This window comes from Larus michahellis, chromosome 10, assembly GCF_964199755.1.
Source record: "Larus michahellis chromosome 10, bLarMic1.1, whole genome shotgun sequence".
NCBI classification, from domain to species: domain Eukaryota; kingdom Metazoa; phylum Chordata; class Aves; order Charadriiformes; family Laridae; genus Larus; species Larus michahellis.
In genome coordinates, this window is record NC_133905.1 from 22,730,795 (window position 1) to 22,754,704 (window position 23,910).

Here is a 23,910-nt window from a genome sequence, read left to right on the forward strand (position 1 = left end):
TATCCAACCCTTTTTTATTTTGCTACTGTTTAATTTCAAGCATGTGTAAGCACGAGTAAACTGACAGAATTATTAAATCATCACTGTCTTAAAACTTCTTCCTAATAAGATTATCAGCTTTTAAACAGAAGAGACTGAGAGACTGTTGTCTCATGGATACTCAGTAAAAGTGTATTGGTACAGGACCACAGCTGGAAGAAATATTGTCTTTTTATAAAGTTAATGATGTCGCTGATGACAGGAGTCTACTAGGTACGTTTGTTCATCTTAACCGCTGCATTTTTCCACAGCCATATTACTTCATACGCTATTCCTCCTCTTTGTATGAAATAACAATCTGTTCACCTCCATCTGCCAATATTCTTCCTTTTCTTCTGGTACATTTTTCCATGAGGTGCTGTGTTCCAATGAGTATGTGCAAGCACTAGGAAAAAGTTATACTAACACAGCCTCCTACACTGCCTCAGGCACTCTGTATAGCTGGTGCTAGTTAACACATACACTTTTAAAAATTAGCTTGAAAATAGCTGAAGTGGTAGACAAGTTCATCCTCTATATAAACACATTCCCTTCAATGTCATCTGAGGTAGCTGAGAATTATTTGTTTGATTGGATTCATGCCTACGAGCTAATAAAAGGAATACTTCCATTTCTCAGTATTTCATCCTGATGAAGAATTACATTATTTTACAAGTTGAAAATTTTCTTTCTCACATCAAGCCAGAGTTACAGCTACAGCTGAGATTAGAAAAGGCTATAGTTAAAACCTAGTAAAGTCCATCCTATTCTCATTCAATAAATCTAACCATTTCTGTAATGAGAAACAAGATTTGAAATATAATCACCTGATCTCCAAATAGGTGAAAAACAATAAAAATCACAATGATACAGACTCATATTCAGCTAAAAGTTTGCTTGTTAACATGTATATTAACATGCTAGAAAGGCTTTCAGAATCAACACGCCGTCTGTGCTCACAGGACAACCTGCTTTTTGGAAACTGACCCCAGCAGAGAAAACAGTAGATAGCTTTATACAGTAATTCATATAATCTCCTCATAGTCCAAGTTTGATTGTAGTTGTCTGTGGACATGTCCACTAAGAGGTGATTTAGCAGATGAACCACGCACATCTGCAAGGACAAACTCCTACTGTTCTGACATCAAAGATATTTCTTTCACTACTCAGATCTTCACCCAAAATACACAGGACAGTGGCTTTTGAGGTAGGACTGAAAAAAAATGTCTTTTCTTTTTATTTGATTCATCTCACTATGTCCAACAGTCTGTAGCCAAGTATGTCAAGTACGTGGTGGCAAATAGCAAATACTGTGTTTTTTCACAGTGTTCTTGTTAATTACAGTCTTTCCCCTACATCCTTTTTTGAATGGCAACTGTACAAAATTAAATGCTGTTATTGCTTTTATGGTTGCATATGTAAAAAACAGTTCACAAGTATTTGACCGAGACCATCACACACTACAGAAGACTAGAACTAATACCTTTATTCCCATCATTTCCTTTCAACAAGATGGCTTTCTGTACCAGCTTCTTGGACACCAAATCACAGGAAGGTAACAAGACAACTCATGGCAAGTAAACATCAATATAATTACCTTGCACTGTAGTCTAAGAGCCAAGAATACCGCCCAGATACCATCTAGTAGCACAACCATATGTTCTAGACCTGCTATGCTGGCTTCTGCCTCCTTCCCTCTGTCCCCCCTTCCCATGCAGTAGTCATAAAACCTAGTGAAAAGCAATACAGGATAGGATGTTTTCTTAATAAAAATTAGAGATAGTTTCACTAGATGTCAAGGATGTTCAATAAAGCCTACAGTTTTAAGAGATCGGCACATGTAGTCTAGAGTACAGACCCCTGAATTTTGCTCAAGAATACATAAAATTTGATTGTCATTAAAATAATTAAATATCAGCATTTGTACATGTTGCAGTATCAATGCAAACTGACAGGTTCCTGTTTTGAATAATACTACCCTTTATGTATTTCCAACTCAAGTGTCCACAGCTGGATTTTTCAAAAGAGTGATTATGTATGCTTTCACTGGCCTCTCCTCCATCAAAAGGGCCTTAAAATAATTATCATCTCTTGGGAGAATAAAAACAGTATCGTCACAGCATACTAAACATGAAACATAAGTTATTTTTTTTCCCATCCTAGAACACAATATTTATTAACTCTCTAGATAATTATTTTTAAAATAATTATTAAAAACTTTGTTTCATGAAAATGAAGTACTAGCCTACATAAATGGGCAAGAGGTGATTCTTTTGCATCCTAGCCAGTGCACAGTTTGTAGGCAGCCTCCAATACTGGGTTAGCTGTAAGCAGCGTGAATTTAATTAAGATCGGTAATATGTAGACACTTATAATTAGGAACATTTATTGCCCTTTTGATTAAGTCTTACTACAAAACCATCTATTCATTTACAGTGCACATAAAATGCACTTGTATCATCTGTGCTTACTAGTCACTTTCAAAATCTGTAGGGGAATAAAACCCATACAGTCCAAAACCGGAAATAAAGAGAACAGAGACATGAAGCTGTGCACGATAGAAGAAAAAAATCTTTTAGATTAAATCAGGAAATTGATAGATTCACTGCCTCTTTTCTATATTTCCCACGTCATTAAATTAGGTCCCAGAATTGCTCAAGAAACTACAACTCATATCACAATATACAGCCACGTTTATAATTTCACAAAGCAGTAATCATAGTAAACCCAAATCTAAATAGCCACATCTACACGTATTGGATTTGAAGCTCATGAAAAAGGAAAAATAGTAATGTACAAAGAACAAAATTACACATATAGCATAAGAGATTTACAGCAAGGCAAATCCTATTACTTAAAACAATGGTCCAATGACGTATGTTCTATTCAGTGCAGCACCTGAAAAAACGTTTTTGCTAATCCTAGTAGTTTGACATTGTTGTTTTGCTTTTTTCAGAACAGAAACAACCTAGCTTTTTACATTTTATTTTCAAGATGTAAAAAAATATATTTTGGGTTTTAAAAGGCAAAAGTCCTTAGCATATATTTTATTAGAACATTGACAGATTTATAGTATTTAAGTGTTCACCTTAAAACTTACTCATGCATTAAGGAGCTGGTGTATTTAACTGTTTAACATACATTTTCATTATTCAGAACTGATCAGTTTTAAAGAACGTGAAGATTATGTACATATACGTTCCAGAGAGTGAGTTCTAAAAAAGCCCCCAGCCTTACATTTTTCCTTCTTTCCAACTACCAGCATCAGGTTTCTTAAATAGGAGTTAAAATACAGAATTATAGAAGTCATAGTTCATATCGTGTTTTCTACAACAACGTGCTGAGGTAGGTAAAAGCACAGATGTAAGCAGTAATAGAGGAAAACACTGTACAAGATGGTTCTATAAATAAGACTGCAACATCACTGTTAAAGAAAGTAACCTACAGAGATTAAATATTCTTTAACACCACACCATAAGCACCATAAGAAATTGTGTCCCCTGTTGAGAGTTTCAAAATCCCCAAATCCCAGAACTCAAATTAAAATGGAGTCTAACACAAACATTACTACTTCTCCCTTGCATAAACATACGGCATTATGTTTAAAGCTGATCCACATATACCTGGAAGGCAACAACCTGTTTTCCAAGTTCACTTTTCTTATTTCAACTTCCTATGTACAGCTCCAAGTTTATTTTGATTTTAAAACATTTCACCTTAACCATTCATACCATGTCTGTAAAACAAAAGGCTAAAGAAAACTTAAGAACAGATTTCAATACTCTTTCAATATTCATTGCGAGTAGTTTTATCTTGAATGGTTGAACTTACTATGTCTGCGTGTGGACAGTGCTACTGAACGTAAAGCAGATTTACTCAAACTAGGACCCTCACAGGCACTATAAAAATAACTGAAAAAGGCTACAGATAACAATTGCACCTCCTTAATGGTTGATACTCTGGGAAACCTAAATTTAACCCTAAAGGGAGAGGATCTTTAACCAGAGTTCAGAAATGCAAATAGCAGGTATAGCCATTTTAAAACACTGGATTAGAAGCAACCCATTGATGGCAGCAAGGGTGGGTGGTAGAGGACAACTTAACTGCACACATGTGCCTAATTTCCTCTGATTTCTCCCTGAAGTAGAACAACATTGCACTACGGTTTAGGAGAAAGCTCATAGTAACGGTCATGTGGAACCACTAGAATTCAGCTGAATAAAACCACCCAGGGTGGTTTCCATATATACCCTGATGCTCACACCACAAACAACATGCAAACTTTAGCGTTGTCCTTCCTCTGGCTACAAGTGGATAAGCACTTAGCTCCTCTGTCAAATGTGACAACTCATGCGAAGAGCTGCTGCACTGCATTAAATGAACGAAATATTAAACTCCTGCTGTGCTGACTAATAATGCTGGAGAAACTGCTCAAGTAAATAATAAGCAATTAATGCATCTCTAGGTTTTGATCAAGCATATATACTATGACAATAAAACCACAGCAATATTTTGCCTTATCGTATTGCTTAAGACTGCTGCCCATACCCTCGCATTAATGTTTACGTATTTAAAAGACAGATTACACTTTAATATGACATAGCATTCAAACAAAATGGAAGAGAGCCTCTTGACTCATCATAGACAGAATTCCTAGCATCCTGCATTACTTCTTGTATGCAAACTGTTTTTTTGTTTGTTTGATTTTTTTGCACTGCTAAACATAGGCTTATTCTCTTCATTAGGTTAAATTTTTAAACACTCAAACACAAACATCATCTATGCATTTCTAATATACAGATCATTCATCTGCCAAAAAGGTAACACCCTAAAAATGGTTCGTGGAAAGAAACCTACCAAACAATAAACTGATCACTACTCCCACTTCTGGAATCCTCAACACAGATATCAGAGACGTGATGACAGATGAAGAAGGAAAAGGTACTCACAAATAACACCTTCTGCAAGCCATCCTTGAATGTGTTGTGGATTTGGTATTTATATTTTCTTTCACGCGATCTGAGGTAGAAAAGCTCTTTCTTAAGGGGGGGAAAAAAAAAAAAAAAAAAAATCGCATTCACAGCTTTTGCATGCTCATTCGAGATCAGCCACGGCGGAACATCACAGATAAGTAAGCTGGTGATGTAACCAGCATCAAACACTGCATCAGATAAACCCAAAGGCTCTACAGGGTTATATTTTGCAAAGCCAAAAGGTTTTTCCCAGAGAGGAGGTTTAGCAAGCATAAACCAGCCACAGTGTTTTCACATTCCTGGTGGGCTTGCTTTTTGCTTCCCGAAAAAGTCCCAAACCTGTATTTATTATTAAGCTTCATCACCAAGAAAAAACAATATGCTTTCTCATTTGATATTTAGACTGAAATATAAAAGCACCAAATGTTGCATTTTCGAATGCACCATCTCTGTATGAACACTGTAGTACAGTCCAAACCAAGAAAAGGCCATTGGTCCTTTTATCTCCATGGTAACAGCAGCATCTGTGAAGACGAAACGTATTCCCTCTTCACTGCAAAGTCAATTTATAGTCACATACTATGACATAAACTGATAAGACAGCAAAGCTAATCAGCAGCGAGGAGAAACAGGAACCAAAGTACAAGATTAAGCTCTTGCTCAAGAGAATGTTCTTCTGTATACAGTATTTCTCATGTGGAAATTAAAAAATGAATAACCAAATCAAGCTGCTCCTTTGAGCTGATCCAGGATGGGAATTTGTCAACTTCCCAGTTTAGCTAATGAGGATAGCTACTGAATATTTTATAGAATTAGCTTCTCGCTTAAATCTTTAGTTATACGCTATTAAACGGGGAGACAGTTAAACAAAGTTCAATTGTTCTTTGCAAAAAAATTACTGAAGAATTAGGACTTTAACATTACCTTTTCCCTTCAAAGTTTCCTCAAAAGACTTGTAATCATTAATAGCAACAGCAGAGAAGTTTTACCAGAGTACTGCTCTCTCCCATCTGCCTCCACTCCCCGCTCCTTTTCACCACCATCAGTGGTGCAAATATTTCAGCAGCATCGCATTTGTGCACTAACAATCTCCAGGGAAATGACCATATGCACAGGCTTGATGAGTCACCTAAACTTGCTTTTATTTTATTCCTATCCACACCAGTCCCTTGTAAAAAAACAAAACACAACAAAACCCCAAAGCCAAACAAACAAAAACCCAACACATCACAAAAATTTCCTTCCCCCCCACCCCCCGCTTCTTGCCCCACTCCAATGCTCAGCACTCAGGCCTTACGTTATCAAGACAGCCAAGCTTCCTCCTTTGCTTCATGAATCAATATAATGACCATCTGCTCACATTATTAAGTTAAATATATACCAGAACACAGTGACGAGGGCAGCTCGTTTGCCATGGTCAAGTGATCAGTTCATAGCTGTTTCATGGCCAGTTGTAACACTTCCAGAATAAGGAGAGCAGGTGGTCGGCCAAATGCTACTTATCACAGCGTTACCTATGAAGTTCCCCAGGCTAAAGAGAAGCATCAACTGTCAAAAATGCTGCTAAATAATGTAACTTTGCAAAACAAAAAAAAAAAATGGTAAGGCAGGAGTTATTCTGATGATCTTTGGTCCAAACTGACTTGCAAACGACTTTTGGTCAGTTATCTGCCTAAAGCTGAGCAGTTAACTTTACAACCTCCTGTTCAGCCCCACTTATCCGTCACGCTGGAAAAACATAAGAATTCTATCTAGCAGACAAACGCGTAGGTTTTCCTATTCAGCCTAACCTTCCATCCCCACCAAAGTAAAACTGATAATAATTTGTAGAATTGTTAGGGTAGCCACAGCCCCGGAGTCACATGTGTTATTGCTATTCAGTGCAATAGGAAACCATAACTAATGGGGAGAGAAAAGCCCCAAAATTCTCCATTCCCTTACGTAATTGGCCCATAATGCTTGGATACTGCATCAACAGGTACTTAACCAGAATTCATTTTACGAAAGCTACATCTAAGCATACACTTCATGTGGCACTGCCCCACACAACAGAAAGAGTGAACTACACAGAATCTGGCCTAATGTAACAATTCCTAAATAGTTTTGCTTACGTAGTTCACAAAACCTTCACTGTGAGCTTGCTCCTGTAACTCCAACTCACATGGGCTCATGGCATGGATCGGGCACCTTAGCAAAATGACCCCATTCCACAATGAAGGCTTGATTTGAAGCATCCACCCCTTGAAACACACATACACAACGGTGCAAGACATTATCACGATTAGCTGGTATCTGCTAACTTTGCAAATTAAATATTTTTTCCACAAATTAAGATAATTCAGAGAAATACAGATTTAAGATAAGTGGTTTTTCTATTGAACTGAAGACAGCCTAAAGATACCTTCCCTTGCTTCCGAGAAGCTTTATAATTATTCAAATATTGCCTCATTTCTAGCAGGTACCAAATACAAAGCACTGAAGAAAGAGTGCAATTTTAAAAGGTGCTTGCATATTGTGAAGTTGCACACCACAGCCAAAACCCTCCAATAGCCATCAATACAACACACAGATAAATGTCTGCTAAGAAAATAAAACCGTTCCAGAAAGAGTCCCATAAAACAGCTTTCCAACCTATTGTAAAGTCAAACAGCTCAATCACCACTGGTGCATGAGGAAGAGAATACACAAACAGTCTTGTCAGCGTGGTCCGATGCTCCTGGTTTTAAACAGTTTCTGCAGATGCCTGGCAGTGCAGTGCACAGGTTGAATGAAGTGAAGCATTAGTTATACAGGGATTCAGAAAGGTGCTCTCTGGATGATAATCAATCCAGATCAAGGAGGAAACACCTTGGTCAGGTAACTGAATCTACTAGTCCTGTGAAACAGTTAATTGTTTAAGTTATTTTTCCAAAAAGCCCGGTTTTGAGGGATATGAAAAACAAGACTGAGAAGTCAAATCAATAAGCAAAAGCAAATTGCACAAGAAAGATGCATTATCTGGATTCCAGCAACGCTAACGCTACAGGAAGGCTCTCAGCTGCTGCAGCGTGTTGAATTCTGTATCCACACAGGTTCAGAGCTGATGCCCACTGCTTGTTCACTCAGGCTTCCTACAAGAGTACTAGTATTAAGCGTATCCAAAAGTAGTAACTCAGTCTGCAGTAATTTTTTCATATACGAAAGATGCATTAGTAATTTAACAGCTATCCCTCCCCATTCTGTAATGAATACTATTGAAAATTTAATTTTAGACAGGATAACAGTCATGAAGCTTTTATAGTGCATAGCATTTTTTTCATGTGTTTGGTACAAGTTTTCAGTTTGGCACAAGTTTTCGTTTCCACGAGTCCAGATATAACGATAACTGAAAAAACCCTTATCTGCCTCTAAAGTCATCTGAGCCCTTACTGTTTCATCCAAGACAAGAGACTAACTTGCATAGTTTATGCTAAGCATGTGCTCAAGCTGCTGTTTGAGTCAATGTACTTTTAGTTCACTGTCTTCCTCGGTTCTCCCCTAAAACAATATGAAATTGGCCTGATGAGTAAGCACAGGATAAAGTCTGCCCACGTTTGTATCTTAGCACAATGAATTAAAATATTTTACAACTGATTAATACTACAAAGTGAAAAGTTAGTAACTGCACTGGCTATTTAGCCTTAGCTTTTAGCTTAGAAAAAAGGCTTTCCTTTATAAGAAAAATATAGTAAGTAGGACAGAACTGGGAACACCAGGGCTGCAGTTTTCCCTAGCACTGCAAAGTCTACTCAGCAAGGTACTTGTACAGTGTGTTACTTGATGCCGCTATGTGAAAAGATCTAGACATAAGATGCCCCCAAATCATCATCCTAATGAGCTTGCAATCTAGAAGTATTAAATACAAAGACTCTGATCGTACTGAAATGATTGGGAAGAACTCCCATAGACTTCAGCAGGGGCAGCTTGTCACAATAAGCTTTCAGTTCTATTATGTCCTACTAAAATTAATAACCTGCCAACATCAATAACTTGCACAGGCAGGGAACTATCTCTTTCCAAAACCCATTTTTCTCTGCCAAGATTTCTGTTCCTTCCATTACTGCAAGGAATAAACAGGTCACCTGAGCAATATCAAACAGTATCATATAGGATAGCTTCTGCAGGATCACCCCGACTTAGGTACCACCCGAGTTGTAATTCATACATCAGACGACATTTACAAACCAAAATCACTCTCTACTACTTGCTGGCTTGTTTGTTTTAAATGAAGGCCTGAATTTATCTGGAATGTTTTGGGATATACTACTAGGCAAAGCCATTTGTTACCATTTATTGTATTCTCATGTTTATTATTAACATGTTGGTCCCTGCACGATTAAGATGCTTAGCTATTTATTCATACTAGAAAACCAGAGCAAACCAGGCTTGTGGTTGAAGTTACAAGTGAAGTCACATGGGATAAAGCACACATCCTTCACCCTGCCCCCATGAGGTCTCAAACTATCTACTCAAATACATAACCAAACAAGTGTACTCCAAACATGTAAAGAATAGCTACTGGAAACAAAGCCTTTAAAATCTCATTTTGATCTCACTAGTGTGATTAGGAGCAGCTGTGTTGCATGTTATTATCACGATCGGCTTTGTTTGCTTTACAATGGTATTTAATATCAGACTTTGACCCTTTGTTTCACAGATCCACCAGTTTTTTTTCCAAAATGTTTCTCTCAATGGATTAAACAGTTTGAGACACATTTCTACTTGCCTCATTGTCACTGCCCAAAAAGTGAGTTTATCATTTTAAGACTAATTAGTAATTTTGGACTCCAGGACTTTCTCTAAACATCACTGTCAAGAAATAATTCTATGGCCTCAGAAGAATACTTATGGACTGCACGTGGTCTGATCTGGAAAAGTTCAGTGCCCTTATTCCATTAAAGTGCCAAAATCCTTGGAAACGCTAAGACAGGAGGCTGCGACGGAACTCCCCAGCAGCAGGAAGACTCTGCAGTTTATCTGTGTGCCACATCACTCCGCTCTGTATGACGCGCCGAGTGCCGGCACTGGTATGTAATCGACCACTTCACTCTCACACTATTAACTACCAGCAGTAGTGCTACAGTCCACTATGCAGGGGGGAATGTTTAACGGCATGACCTAGCAGTTGATCGCTGACTGTGAGCTGTGAACCGCTCCTCTCCTCCTATCCTATTCCTGCTTCATCAGTATGGAAAAGAAAGTTTAACCTACCCGGTTCTGACACATACTATATACTTCCTTTAGATTTGTTACTATGAACTCAAGAAGAAAAAGTGATATTGTCTATGTCTGTCTTTAAAAATGTCAGTACCAAGTGGCTTGGTAACAAAGTTATCCCTGAGTATGGGTGGGGGGCAAAGCTGACAACTGCGTTGTTTGTATAAGCAACTGGTAATCTAAGAGGTCATAAAGGTTATTTTTATAGGAAAAATCATAGAATCACAGAATGGCCTATATTGGAAGGGACATTAGGGGCATCCAGTGCCACCCCCTGCCCTGGGCAGGGACACCTCCCACCAGCCCAGGTTGCTCCAAGCCCCGTCCAACCTGGCCTTGAACCCCTCCAGGGATGGGGCAGCCACAGCTTCTCTGGGCAACCTGGGCCAGGGGCTCACTGCCCTCACAGCAAAGAATTTCTTCCCAAGATCTCATCTAAATTTCCCCTCTTTCGGTTTAAAACCGTTCCCCCTCGCCCCTTGGCTCCCTTCCCAGATGCAGAGTCCCTCCCCAGCTTTCCTGGAGCCCCTTTAGGGACTGGAAGGGGCTCCAAGGTCTCCCTGGAGCCTTCTCTTCTCCAGGCTGAGCCCCCCCAGCTCTCTCAGCTTGCTTTCATAGGATAGGCACTCCAGCCTTCTGATCATCTTTGTGGCCCTGAAAAATATCCATTACTGGCTGAAAACTCCCACATATTCACTCTACCACCTGAAACTGAACTATGGCTGAAAATGTGAAGCACAGCCCAAGCCCATCAAGCCTCTGCTTGGCACCAGAGGAGCGTGGTGAGACAGGGACCCACACCTTGCCAGAGCAGGCCGTGGATGAGCCAGGCCCCCAGCCCCCCCACGGTAATCGCCCCGGGAGCCAAACCCAAGCCCTCGCCACGGGGGTCCGTACCATTGATGGCTGAGAGAAGCGAGCCAAAGGCAGGTGGGTGTCTGGACACTGCCCCGTGCCAGCCACCACAGCCCTTTCTGGCATCCCATGTCTCTTTGGACACCGCCACAGGACTCTGAGGTAAGCCCGGTGCTTCCCCGTGCCAGACTCGGCCGGTCCCAGCCGGTCCCAGCCGGTCCCAGCCGCCTCAGCAGCAGCCCCGCCCCAGCCCCTCAGGGAGACGGAGGCACCGCCAGAGCTGGGCAGGGCCAGCCCGCCACAGGAACGTAACTATATATTGCTTATTTCACGGTGTGCTCGCACTTTTATCATACGGAATGTGTGCTCAAAGTAACAGCGGAAAAACCCCTAGCTACGCTCGGGATGCTGCGGTTCTTGGGATATTAAGGAAAGGATAAAACGCTGCTTTTTGTTTCCCTGCAAGCGCATGCTGCCCCTCTGTGAAACGTGAGCTGACTATTGTCGCAGTGACAAAATATGCAAGCTGAAAGCAAATATAAACATTTGTAAAAGGACTGCCAAAAATTTCTTAGGTCAGAGTACAGTCATATTTTGAAATATTTTTCATGAATGTATGCAGCTCTATTCTGAAGCCTTTGAATTCCCTTCCCTACTATTTAGTTTAGAAAGATGCCCCAAAGCTTTAATAGGAAGCTGCTTCTAACTTTCAGCTGAGTTGTTACTCATTAGTTGATACACATTTGCTTGTGTTGAATTTCCTTTACAATACTGATTTTATTCCTGTATGTTCTGAGCTTAATATGCAGCTGCTGATGCATTTATCTACTTTATCTTATATACTCTCCATTTACCCTTAATCTAGTAAGAAGCAGTTATTTAATATACTTCTTTTCCTCACTAGTGTCTGCAGCCCTGCTTCAGAGGCAAGCAAAAGATACTTTATGCCAAACAGCCAAAATTATTTCCACGTTCAAGAGCATGACCAAGCAGCCCCCTCTTCCGCGCCGCACCGGTGTGTGCCTCTGCTGCACTACGCATACAGCTGTTCGTTTCAACAGCTTGTTTACTTAATTTTTCCAAGCTTGTCCATTCCTTAAGGCAGGCAGATGTGCTTCTACCGTTTCACCGAAATGCCTCCCTTTTGCCCCAAGCCCCCTCTCCCTCTCTCAGAAATTTACATGCCCTAAATCCCAGCAGGTTCTCTGCTGTCATCGGCTTTTCTGGGAAGTCCTCGCTCTTCACCAAAATGAAGCCTCAGCTAAACATCAGTTCAGTAGCCGCTGAATTAATTTACTGGCTCTCATCACGAAAAAACTGCAAGTATTAATTGTTACTGGCAACAGAACAGAGCTGTGGAAAAATCTGTGTATTATCACTCACAACAAATTCTTTTTCTATTTGTACACCGATATTACTATTAAAAGCATCCTTTGTTTTCTGCTAAACCCTAACTAAAGAAACTGCTTCCTTTTAAGTTACACTTAAGAACTTTGCTAAAACAAGGCTCTAACTAGCTACTTATACCTCCTCCCACTATGCAAAATAACTCATTTTTAAAAGAAGCCTACCAAGAAATAATAATAATCTATCCCACTAAAATTAAAATAATTTTGCAAGCCTTCAGTCGGTCCTAACACATACTTCCACTTAAAATGCTTTGCATTAAATTGATCACTTCAACAAATCTCTTTTGTAAGACTGCCTTACTGTGACTTATTCTAAGTCAAATAAGTAGCTCTCAATACCGTTATTCTCTGACCCCTTTTGGAATCTCTGGTTCGTGCCAGTTTTACCCTGTACCTTGATGTCCAAACTATTCAAACCCCTTTGCACTGCATGTGACTCTGGGAAAAGGATCATCTTCTCTTTAAAGTAACCCGAACTCTCAGTTAATAAATTGGCCTATTTTAAGTATTAAAACATTGAGTTCTCTAGGCACTTAGTACCCCCACAAAAGATTACAAACATCATCATATCTGTCATTCACTGTATTTTTTTCCCTGCTTACCCTTCCAAGAATTTTGCTTGTTTCCTTGTAAAGAAAAAAATGTATATGTGAATATGCTCAATACCTGACTTTTTCTGTGCACATACATGCGTTTGCTACAATCTCATTTCAACTATATGATTCCATTGTTTTCACAATGCAAGCACTAGGCTCAGCAAACCCTGTGGGTAGGGTTGCTTTATCAACCAGGATGTGTGTATGGCTTCAGTAACTATTTTCCCCAAAATATCTAGCGCAAGGCACAATCCTTAACAAGGTAAGAAAGCTTAACTTTATTCACTCCATGAGCTGCAGCCTAGTACATGTATTTCCAGCTCAAGGTTGTTCGTGACACAGAATGGTATCTGCTAAAGAGCAAGAGGAGGCACAGGATCTGCAAAATCCTAATTACCATAAACATTTCAGAAGACCTGCAGTTAACAGCATCTGTGCTGCTTCTCCTCCACTTGCAACACACAGAACGATGCTTGCAAAAGCTTAAAAAACCTCACTGACTACCTGCCCCACTAAACTAACTCTCTGTTGACATATTTTTCATTAGAAAATTTCATTTCAGAAGTGACATCTATAGAAATGTTACTGTGGTGCTGTTGACAACAGATCCAACCGATTTGAGAACTGCCTTCCAAGTTTTCATGTAATCCAATGCATCGGCAAACACTTGTGATGCAGAAATTCATACGTAGATGTGCTCTGCTCAGATCTGCTATGAGCTATTGCTTTTATATCCAAGCAAGAGATGTACGTACTCTGAACACAAGGTACAAATTTCCTTAGTCTTCATATGAGATATCCCGAAGTCAGCTTATTCAGGTAACATTGCTATTTTAAATAATTATCAGTTATCCTCTTTCAGCACCTGAAAAGAACTGTTTTCAAATATCCACATACACCATGAAATACAATTTCACAACCAGTACCTAGCATTTCAGCACAGCCCTCTAAGTGATACACGTTTAAGCCACTAAGTAGCACTGCTGGTTTTGTGGTGTGGTTTTTTTATTTGGTTGTTTTAGGTATCTTATGTTTAACACATCTTCAAACATCATTAGACAATTAATTACCAGAAACACCATGATCTCTGGCAGGAAAACCAAAATTTTAGAGTAATAAGTTTTAATAACTAAAGACTACCCCATAGTAAGTATTTATGTGACTAATCAGTGAAGAAAAATTATTCTGCAAAATTAAACCACTAAAATTCCATTAGGCGGCATTTTGTACCGTCCTACAGACTTGACTGCTCCCAGAACATAGAATGTGAGCTTAATGTTAGGTTTACATGCAAAATTACTTGAACAGCTCGAGACTACTCCACAGCCTTTGGATCACAAGACCAGGACAGCACTTAGATAACATAATAAATGGCTATTATTTTCAGTGCTGAAAATACATTTTGAACTGTGAAGAATTAGAATGGCTTGGTGAAATGTTCTGAAAACTTGATTGTATAATCCCACAACCTCAGCCCCATGTCACTAGTTCTCTTCTGTTTCCACTATCCATCTTTTTATGTTACATATATTTTCTGGAAACACATGGCAAGAAGTACGAGATCAAATGAGGGCTTGTCTGATTTTTCAGCAAGAAGAGATTCTCTTCCAAATATCGAACTTATATTCTACTTGATTGCCTCTAATTAGAATTATTACCCCAAGTGAGAACTCTTAGGATGAGAAGCAACTTAGACATACTAGACATTCCCAGTCTTTTCACAGCTGTGCATCCCAGCTAAAATTATTGCTTTAGAAGTGAAACAAAGCATTCTCAAGCAGTTTTTGTAGAATTGCAAACTTCAAGATTTTACTTGAGATTTCTACTTTGCTTTTCTCTCTTCATTATTAAGAAGAAAACTTCAGAGCCTGCAATATGCTTGGAATAGTCCTCTATAGCTGTGGAAATATTTACCCCAGACGCTTCACTGGACAATACCCTAACTGTCCTGAACTTAAAGACCTCAAATATGCCCTGAATGGAGAACAAATATAGAAGAAAGTCTACAAAGTTACAGGCTTGAGCATGACTGAACAACAGATCAAAACACATAGGAAAAATCCAAGACTGAACTATTTCAGACAGACAAAATCTCAGCAGCAGCAGGAATACCTGGAACACAGCCTAGAAACAGTTGCGGACAAGGACTAAGAACAGTATTTTGACCTAAACCACTCTTCTGGGCTTCCTGATATCAGGTCACAGCTACTATCCTCTTTAATAAAATAATACATTGTTAATAAATCACTTCAATTGGTATTTGGAAACCAATTATGTTTTGTCAACATTCAGATACATTTTTAATTGCTGGTTTTAATTTGACATATATTTCTTCCCTTATTAGTTACATAATGTAAGTACAAAATACTTGTTCAGATTCATTCCTTCATCCTTTGGACAACGGAGCTGAAAACACAAAAGCCAGGAAAAATTCTGCTGCATGCACCTTTTAGTGTGTGAGGTGATACATATATACTAGCAAATCAGTATCAGCAGAAGAACGAATACTAACAAGCAGCATGTAATCAATGCCTGCACATCTTCCGGTCTCTAAGTAAAGCCGTATCTGTCACCATAAGATGTTTTACAAACATTAGCTAACTAATGGGCAATGTAATACATCATTTGAGAAGAGATAAAAGAAAAATGCCTGTCTATAGCTCAGGATATCACGATTCACTAGGTACTGCAGATGTTTTTATTCTCTAATACATACTTCTGACTTCACCCAGAATTACAAAGACATTTACCCAAAAATTAACTAATCCAGGACATCTCCTCAGAAAAGCATTCAATTGGACTACAAATAAATACAAAGTGTTCAGAAGTATTTCCCACATCCTTTGTTCATATTAATCACGCATTTTATTCCTAGCTTTAAACTGTGTTGATTGCGGCTGCTATTCAGTGGCTCTTATGTAACACGCTGACATTACCATTATTTGTTTCATCTTTTCTACATAAAAATAAGCTGGTATTTCATTATTATTTCTTAGCATTCAGCTACTGTGAAGGCATTTTAAATACTTTGTCCTTAATTTCTTAATAAAAATCCAGCTTAATAAGTTTTTTAGATGGAGGAAAAATTGCAAGTTAATGGTCATTTTAATTATTTTGTCAACTATACCCATGGCAGATTTCACAAGAAGGGGCTGAGACTCAATTTTAGTAACAAGACCGGTTAGGATATTTGCCCCAGAATTACTAGGTAGATGTTCAGTGGGTCAATTATATTAATTAAACAGACAAGACTGAAGACAGCTGATGTCAATAAATACGTCAATATGTTAATAAAGACACCAATGCCACCTCTCTCCCCAGGGTAAATGCAAACAAAAATCTAGTTGGATATTTCATGGATGCATCGCTGACTGAAGCAGTAAGTTATCACAGTTACAACAGCAAGCGTATAGTTTACATTCACTACAAGCTTGTAGGAGAACCTGAGGAGATAAGGAAGAAATCACAGCTGAGTTCCCAAGCCACAGGTCTTTACGGCTGCAGTAACCCCACCCCCTGGCAATGCCAGGGAGCACCGGCTGCAAAACTACTGCAATCCAGCTGCATTTGGGAAACGACAACGGTGGAATTTGCAAAGCAAGAACGTACAAAGCCATGCCATGAGGTTTGTTTGGTTTTTTGTTTTTACCCTCGCCCTTTTAGTCAACTTTAATGCTACTATGCTACTGCTACACAGATCATCCCAACGTGACCAAGCAGTATAAGGCTGCATGAAGCACCCACAGTGTCAAGAACAGGATAAGTTGGCTGTAGTGAACTGCCTGTATATCCATGAGTCACAGACCGCATCAGCCTATTCAGGGGCTAGCAAGATTGCCAGCCTGCAGGCCAGTCGTCTGCATTTACATGTCGGTGGGCTACAGCAGCTCGTGGCGCTGCTCCTGCCAGACTGCACAAGGAGATAACAGCCCATGGCTGAAAACACGGGAACTGCAAAGGCGCCCTGCCCAGCCTGGGGACAAGGGCCAACGTCAATCTTTTGATGCTATAAAGCAGTCTGTGTCACACACTGATACCGGGGTTCTTATGCCTGAAGTGACACGTTATCTGGTATATCTGGAAGTGACACAACCTGGTCTAGCGGGAGGTGTCCCTACCCATGGCAGGGGGGTTGGAACTAGATGATCTTTAAAGTCCCTTCCGACCCGAACCGTTCTGTGATTGCATACTTGACATCTCTAAAGTCATGTGTTTTATTTATTAGTTTTTAAAATTTAAAACTTAGAGGAAGGTCAACAAAGGGATTTTTTAAAAAACATTCAGTAGCTTTGAGAATATGAAAGCAAACACCAGTTTGATGCGGTTTGGTGATATAGGGTCCATCAACTCAATGATTTCAAATAGGAACATTTCACTGAAGTGATCAATGCTGAAGAAATGGAGGAAGAGAACAATTCATGGCAAGCCTACACTTGAAGTTATAACTCATGGAAGGAGAGCAATGCATTATCCAAAGGGGATTTCTTGGGAGAAAAAGCCCTGTCAAACAATACACAGCATGCATAGAGAACCAGTGCAACAGGCAATAAAACTTCTAGATCAACTGCACATGAAAAAGCATCCATAATATTCTCCTCATCTGTTTTCTGCAGAAAAAGCAAGAGGGTCAGGTATTTCAAACAGGTACAGCTTCATAGCTACATCTGCAGAATTAGGGCTAATTTAGGATTGGAACTTTGTGACAGTTTTAAGACAATGACAGTTTAAAAAACCCACACATATTGCCCTAAATATTCAAAAGCACCAATATTCAAAGTATGTTATTATTCCTTATGTTTTCCTGAAGCCTAGATGATTTGAGATGAGTCAAGATTAACACAAGAATCCAAATAACAATGCTTCAGAGTATGCTATTATTATTCAGAAGCTTGAATAATAAACCCACAGTACTCTGGTTTGAAACATCAATCAAAACACCTTTCACCCAAAAGGCAATCCCACATCCCAGCAACATCCAACAAACAATGCTTCTTCCTTTTCCTCCCCACTCAGCATTTACTTTTCTGTTTAATATATGCCTAAACTTTGCACAGCAGAGAACTAATGTTGTACTTCTAAAGGGGGTGGAGAGACAACAAAAGCTGCAAGTACTTAACAGAGGAGCTCAAATAAAAAAAAAAAAAAATCAAAAGTTTCTTTACACAAGCATTTCACTAGTACACACTAATTTTTTTTTTATTATTTGTTTTTTTAAATTCACTAATACCTTTTTGGCTGCAAGTCAGGTCAAATTACACAGAACTGTAGACAGCGGTAACTCTTTCAATATTCTGTTTTGTTCCTCACTGTAACAACACTCAGGTATAGGATTCCTTTTGCTACCTTTCTCAGTCTTTCCCCGGTTTTGTTCATTTTTATAATGCAGATTATGATTTGGACAAAGTAACTAAGTAAAACACAACTCCCAGCACTACCTTGAAACATGATTCGTTTTCCCACCACAACTCTTTAGTTTAGAATAAGCTGAGTTCTAAAAAGAGCCTACAGTTCTCAGAGTAATAGCACCTAAACACTCTCAGAGAAAAAAAAAAATTCTAAACTGGAATTGTCCAAAATTTTTTGTTTGTTTGTTTTCTTTGTGTGTTTGGTGGTTCTCCGACGCTTCTAATATGTCTACAGGCAGGGATCAGATACAGTGTTTTCTTTGGTGAATTAAGAACAAATGAAAAACTGAGTATCCATCCTCTCAAGGTTCTTCTGTAAAAGCCTTAATGAATAAAATACTTGTACATGCGGCCTTCAGAGTGTAGAAGATAACCACATTCAAGTTTGTACACAGAAAATTCATTTGCTTGCAAGGACTGCAGAATACATACTTGTAGACACACACAAAAATCCCCCTTGAGTACCATTTGCCAGTTCTTTTTTCTGGCAGCAGCCGCCGCGGGCTTGGCCAGCGTTCCTCAATGCAGCAGCGGCATCAGGCTGGTGAAGCAGCTGCTCTCGCAGGCAGCCGGCGCAGGAGTAGCTGGCCAGCTTCTCCTCTGAGAGCCTTTTGGAAGCCTGCCACCATCTAAGCACGCCTGTTTGAGAGCAGCTCTATTGGATACTAATGACCTTGGGAATACATGTCATTGAAGCTGAGCTCCGCTAGAAGAATCTTAAAAACCTCTGCGCTTTTTTTTTTTTAAGACAATCTATTGCATCTCTTTTGGATTCATACTTCCATCTGCATAGCTCTCTTCATTTATAAATATTAAAAGCAGATATTTAAGTAATCTAAATGACCTTTCAGACCAACATGGGCAAATATGACAGCTCCTAGCAAGTGTCTGTTGTTAAAATCCACAGAAAGAGGTCATTTTCACAGGACAGCTTCAGCGGACATGTGCATTTCAAGTTGAAATTTGATATATTGAGCAGGTCAACTTAGGGCAACATCTTTGAAAGTCTGAAGGAACAGGGTCAAGTCATGGAACGTTTTGTTATTATTTTATATGGAGAAACGGTTTTAAACAACTTCAGAAATTCTGATACTACAGTTCAGAATGATTAATACAGAAGAAATCCTGTATGTTTATCCCATTTCAATTCTCCTCCACCTACAGCAGCTACCAACTTGTTTTGATTAGTACACGTAATATAAGAACAAGGAACGAGATGCTGCACTCCTTGTAGTTACTAATTAGCTAGACCGGAGAGAAAGTATTCAAATAATTACTTTTTTCTCCCTATTTTTATTTTCTTTTTCATTATAGGTAAAACTAGCCACACTAAGTTACATCAATGAAGCTGTATTTTCCTCTCTGTATTTCAGTATATTTCAAAAACGGTGTCTTTACAGCAATAAGTTGATATTTCAAAAGTGAAGTTTTAGTTGGATGCTAGAGATGATGTGATGGCATTCTCTACAGTGAGTTTCATTTGCTGAGGACTGAGTTGCAGCCAGCCCTGGTAGACACGTGAACTGAAAGCGTTTATGCTGGTATTTTAGCCTGGGAATTAAGGCGTGCTCCCTGAGTAGACAAATTCACACTCAAGTGTAGTTCGCAAAGCAGTCTGACAGAGGGAAGCATCACTGTAATACAGGTTTCTTCGCATAGGCACAAATACAGCATAAGCAGGGAACAAGTTTATCTTTAATGCTAGCTGTATTCATTTCAGTAAAAAAAAAAAAAAAAACAACAAAAACAAACCAAACCCCAAAAACTGCCCGCCCCAACTTCTCTTCAGTTTTTAAAGATACTGGGAGCTACAACTACACATGCTTACAGATTGTACGTTCTTTAAAGTAAAAAGCAATGAGACTTTGATACTCTGAAGCAGTACCGGTCTTTAACCCTTGAGCCAACATCAGCCTTACCATACAGGCACACCAGCTGAACTCTACCCATTTATAAGACATCTAAGTTTGTGCCAGTGTTTTCAGAGAGCTGGGCACTCAACCAGAAGTATAGCCAGAGACATGCAATTGCTAATTATCACACAAGAAAATAAAGGCAATTTTAAGACGGTTTTCTTTACTGATGCTACATTAAGTGATTTCTGAAAAGAAATATAAATTACTTACCATAATTTGAGTTTATTACACACACCATCACTATTTCCCTTACGTTTTTCACATTTTATAGGTCATAATTAATAAGACAATTAGAATATATTACTATGAAGATGTTTATTCAGCTCTTCCTGAAATTCAAAATAAGAACACTTTCCAATCAATTTTTCATATATAATATGCAATTCTATGGGAGTATAAACCACAAAAATATTACAATGAATTCTAACCATAAGCCTTTTGAACATAAGTTTGTCTAAAACGAGTAGTCTCTTTCCCATGCAAATGTCTGAAAATAGAACAGCACATTATGAAATAAATTTGTCATATATTCATGCAACCATTGTGGGTTGCCAGTAAACATCCTTAACGGTAACCATGCCACTGAGACACATTTCAGCTTGACGTTTTGAAAATCCAAGCACAAAATATCATAAAAGCGCTTAACTTTACTATCTAACATTGTTTTTAAAAAAACCCCAAACTTCAAAAATGAAAGAAACTGAGTAATTAAAATACAGCATTCTTGAACTTTGTTTCTGACGTGGGCTATAAGAATAAAGGTCTTGAGGAGATCCCAAGCGTGCTTTACCGCCACCATGCCTGGCAAGGCCTGTTTTGTCCAGCAGACCACACCTACAACAGACCACCAAGAGATGCATAGAGAAGGGTACAAAAAGAAGGGAAATTGGGTTTGTTTAGCCTGGAGGAGCCAATACCAGCTTCCCAGCACCTCAGAGGAGGCTACTGAGGATGAGGGAGCCACGCTCTTCACCAAGGTGCACAGCTGGGGCATGAGACAGCTGTCAGACTGAAACAGGGGAGGTCCTGACTAAACAAGGCATTTTTTTTTCCCTGTGAGGGTAACTGAGCACTCATGAAATCTTCAACTTTGGAGGTTTTCAAGATCTGATTGGACAAAGCCTGAGCAAACTGGTCTGATCTCAGTATCGACCTTGCTTTGAGCGGGAGGTTGGAGTAGATGACCTCCAAGGTCACTTAAACTTGAACAATTATGTGATTCAGTCATATTCTGGTACTTCCCCGGTTTCCAAGAACTTACAGTTCAGTGACTCCCTAACCACAGGAACATCTTAGAGGTTAATAAACCCGGGTAAGTTTGTCTTCCATTACCGTGTCTTTTGAAGCTGTCTGAACTCAGTATCAACTGTGTTCTGTGCCAGAGCATTGCAAAGTTTTATTATGCTTTAGAGGAAAAAAATACTTCTATTTTCTTAATCAGTCTTCATTTTCTGCTCAGTAGCTATGATTACAGGTGAGGCTGAATGACAACTCTTACTCACACTCTCTATAAAACTCTCAATCCTATTGACCTTTTGCGTTGCTTTCCCCCATCCCACCAGTCCCCCCCTTTGGAGGCTGAAGGGCAGTGTCGTTAATCAGTCTTTGTACAGGAACTATTCCTTGGACCATTTCCGATTCCTTTCTCCTTGTCTTTTACCACTCCACTGCAGCACAACGTCTATGCGTCAAGATTGCTTTTTTGTAAGAAATGAAGTAAAGAAAATTTTTAGCAAATAGCAAGAGCAGCTGTCTTGCCTCACACGGTTGCCCTTCTGGCAACAAAAGAAAAAAAATATTGTTTTTCATGGCAGGCTCAACTTTCTACTTCCTTCTAGGAGCAGGATCATTGAAGGCCTATTAATAAAAATGATGGAAGGAACTTTACCAAGCAGACTATTAGGTTGCAGCTTCCAGAAGCAATTGTCTTCGGAGGTTCTCACTGCTTCTCTGGCCACACAGAATAGTGATGAGGACTAGGGCAATATGCCACCTTCGCTCGTCGAAAGGAAGACAGATGGTACTGGAGGCAGCGATCAAAGTTACAGTAGGTAAATCTGTTCTGTTTTCATAATTGTGGAGGCTGTTAAATTGGCTAGATGAATTTCAAAAAAGCATGCCTATTAATTCAGGTTTTGCAAGCCTCAGTACTATAGGGTATTTTTGTTCTTTTCAAAAAAATATTCAAAGGTGTTTCCAGTATAAATAAATCAATTTTTTTTCTTGCTGGAAACAAACTTAATTGGCTTCCATTTTACTTAGATGGTAAACTGAGCATTTTCTGTAACATTTGCTCCAGAAAAATAATAATTTTAGGCTAACTTAAAATGCAACCAAAAATTCAAATCTAGAACTAACTGCAAATATATCAGAACACTAGTTTTCTGACAATGTTAATATTATTACGATAAACTATGCCACTGATTGCTAGACATCTGACCACTCAGCCTTACTGAAGAGCTATATTTAAGCAATATTTTTTCTTCATGCTACATCTGATGGCCCCTAAAAATTAGTGGGGAAGCCGGGGGGGAAGGAATTCCTCATATTTAGGATTATATTTCAGATAACAATGTGGAGCTGTGGCATAATATACTGCACGATTTGTCAGAGAAGCATATTCTTCTGCCTTTGTACAGGCACAAAGTGAGAACTGACGCAGTTCAGCATGTGAATGGTCAACTAAAAGAACTTTAATGTCTGCAAGACAGTCTCAAGCTTGAAGTCTTGAAGAAGATAACAAAGATATATGTGGTTTGCTTATATAGGACAAAATCAACGCTTGCTAAGACTGCTGGAAGAAATCCATGGAAAGAACAAAAGCAGCAGGCTCCTGAGGTGGCTCAGCAAGCTTGAGAAATCCTCCAAAAAGCCTTGGTTTAGTGTGTTACAGCAGAGGGTGAGCAGAATGAAGGTCATGCCGTGAGAGAGGATGGAAAAGAATGAGAGGTGGTTTTGTGGGTTTTTTTTCCTTTTAAATCAGCACTGCATGCTCTTCCTCTGAGATGTCTGCCTGAACTGTAACACAAATTTAAAATAAAAAGTAAACGTAGGAAGAAAGTTTCACCACACAAGTCTAATGGGGTCAGTTTAGGCATGATAAATGCCTTTAAATCTTAAAAACTTCTCAGGCCAGTTTGAAGTTTAGTAGACATGGGTAACAAGGGGTTTTGTTTTTTTTTTTTAAGCGAACAGCTGAATATCTATACCTACATACTTAAAACCAAGCCAATACTCTTTTGTTGTAGGCAAGAAAAGCTTTCCTGAATGTTTGCTGTACAGTCCAACACCTCGCTCCTCAAATACTAATAACTATTTTCTTAATGCTGTAGCCACACTACTTCAGTGCCATCTTTCATGGAACAAGTCTCTCTGGGGTTGGGGCTAAATTTCCACCACCACCACCCCCAATCCATCCATTTCTCCTCCCTAAACTACACCAAGTTTTCCTCTGTGAGGTCCAAGAGGCGAGTTCTGGTGAAGGACAGCCATTCTGCTTTGGG

General features: G+C 39.2%; 1 protein-coding gene across 11 annotated transcripts in view; it reads right to left on the reverse strand.

Annotated features, from left to right (window-relative positions):
• Window positions 1-23,910, reverse strand: part of IQSEC1 (IQ motif and Sec7 domain ArfGEF 1) — a 352,209-nt gene that overhangs the window by 183,090 nt on the left and 145,209 nt on the right. Inside the window, exon 1 of one of the 11 annotated variants that reach the window (XM_074603171.1) lies at window positions 4,968-5,460. The exons of the other annotated variants lie outside the window; for them this stretch is intronic. Coding sequence (XP_074459272.1) covers window positions 4,968-5,095 — 128 coding nt within the window. The 5' untranslated portion in view covers window positions 5,096-5,460. Of the gene's footprint in view, window positions 1-4,967; window positions 5,461-23,910 lie in introns of those variants that run through there. 11 annotated transcript variants of the gene reach the window in all.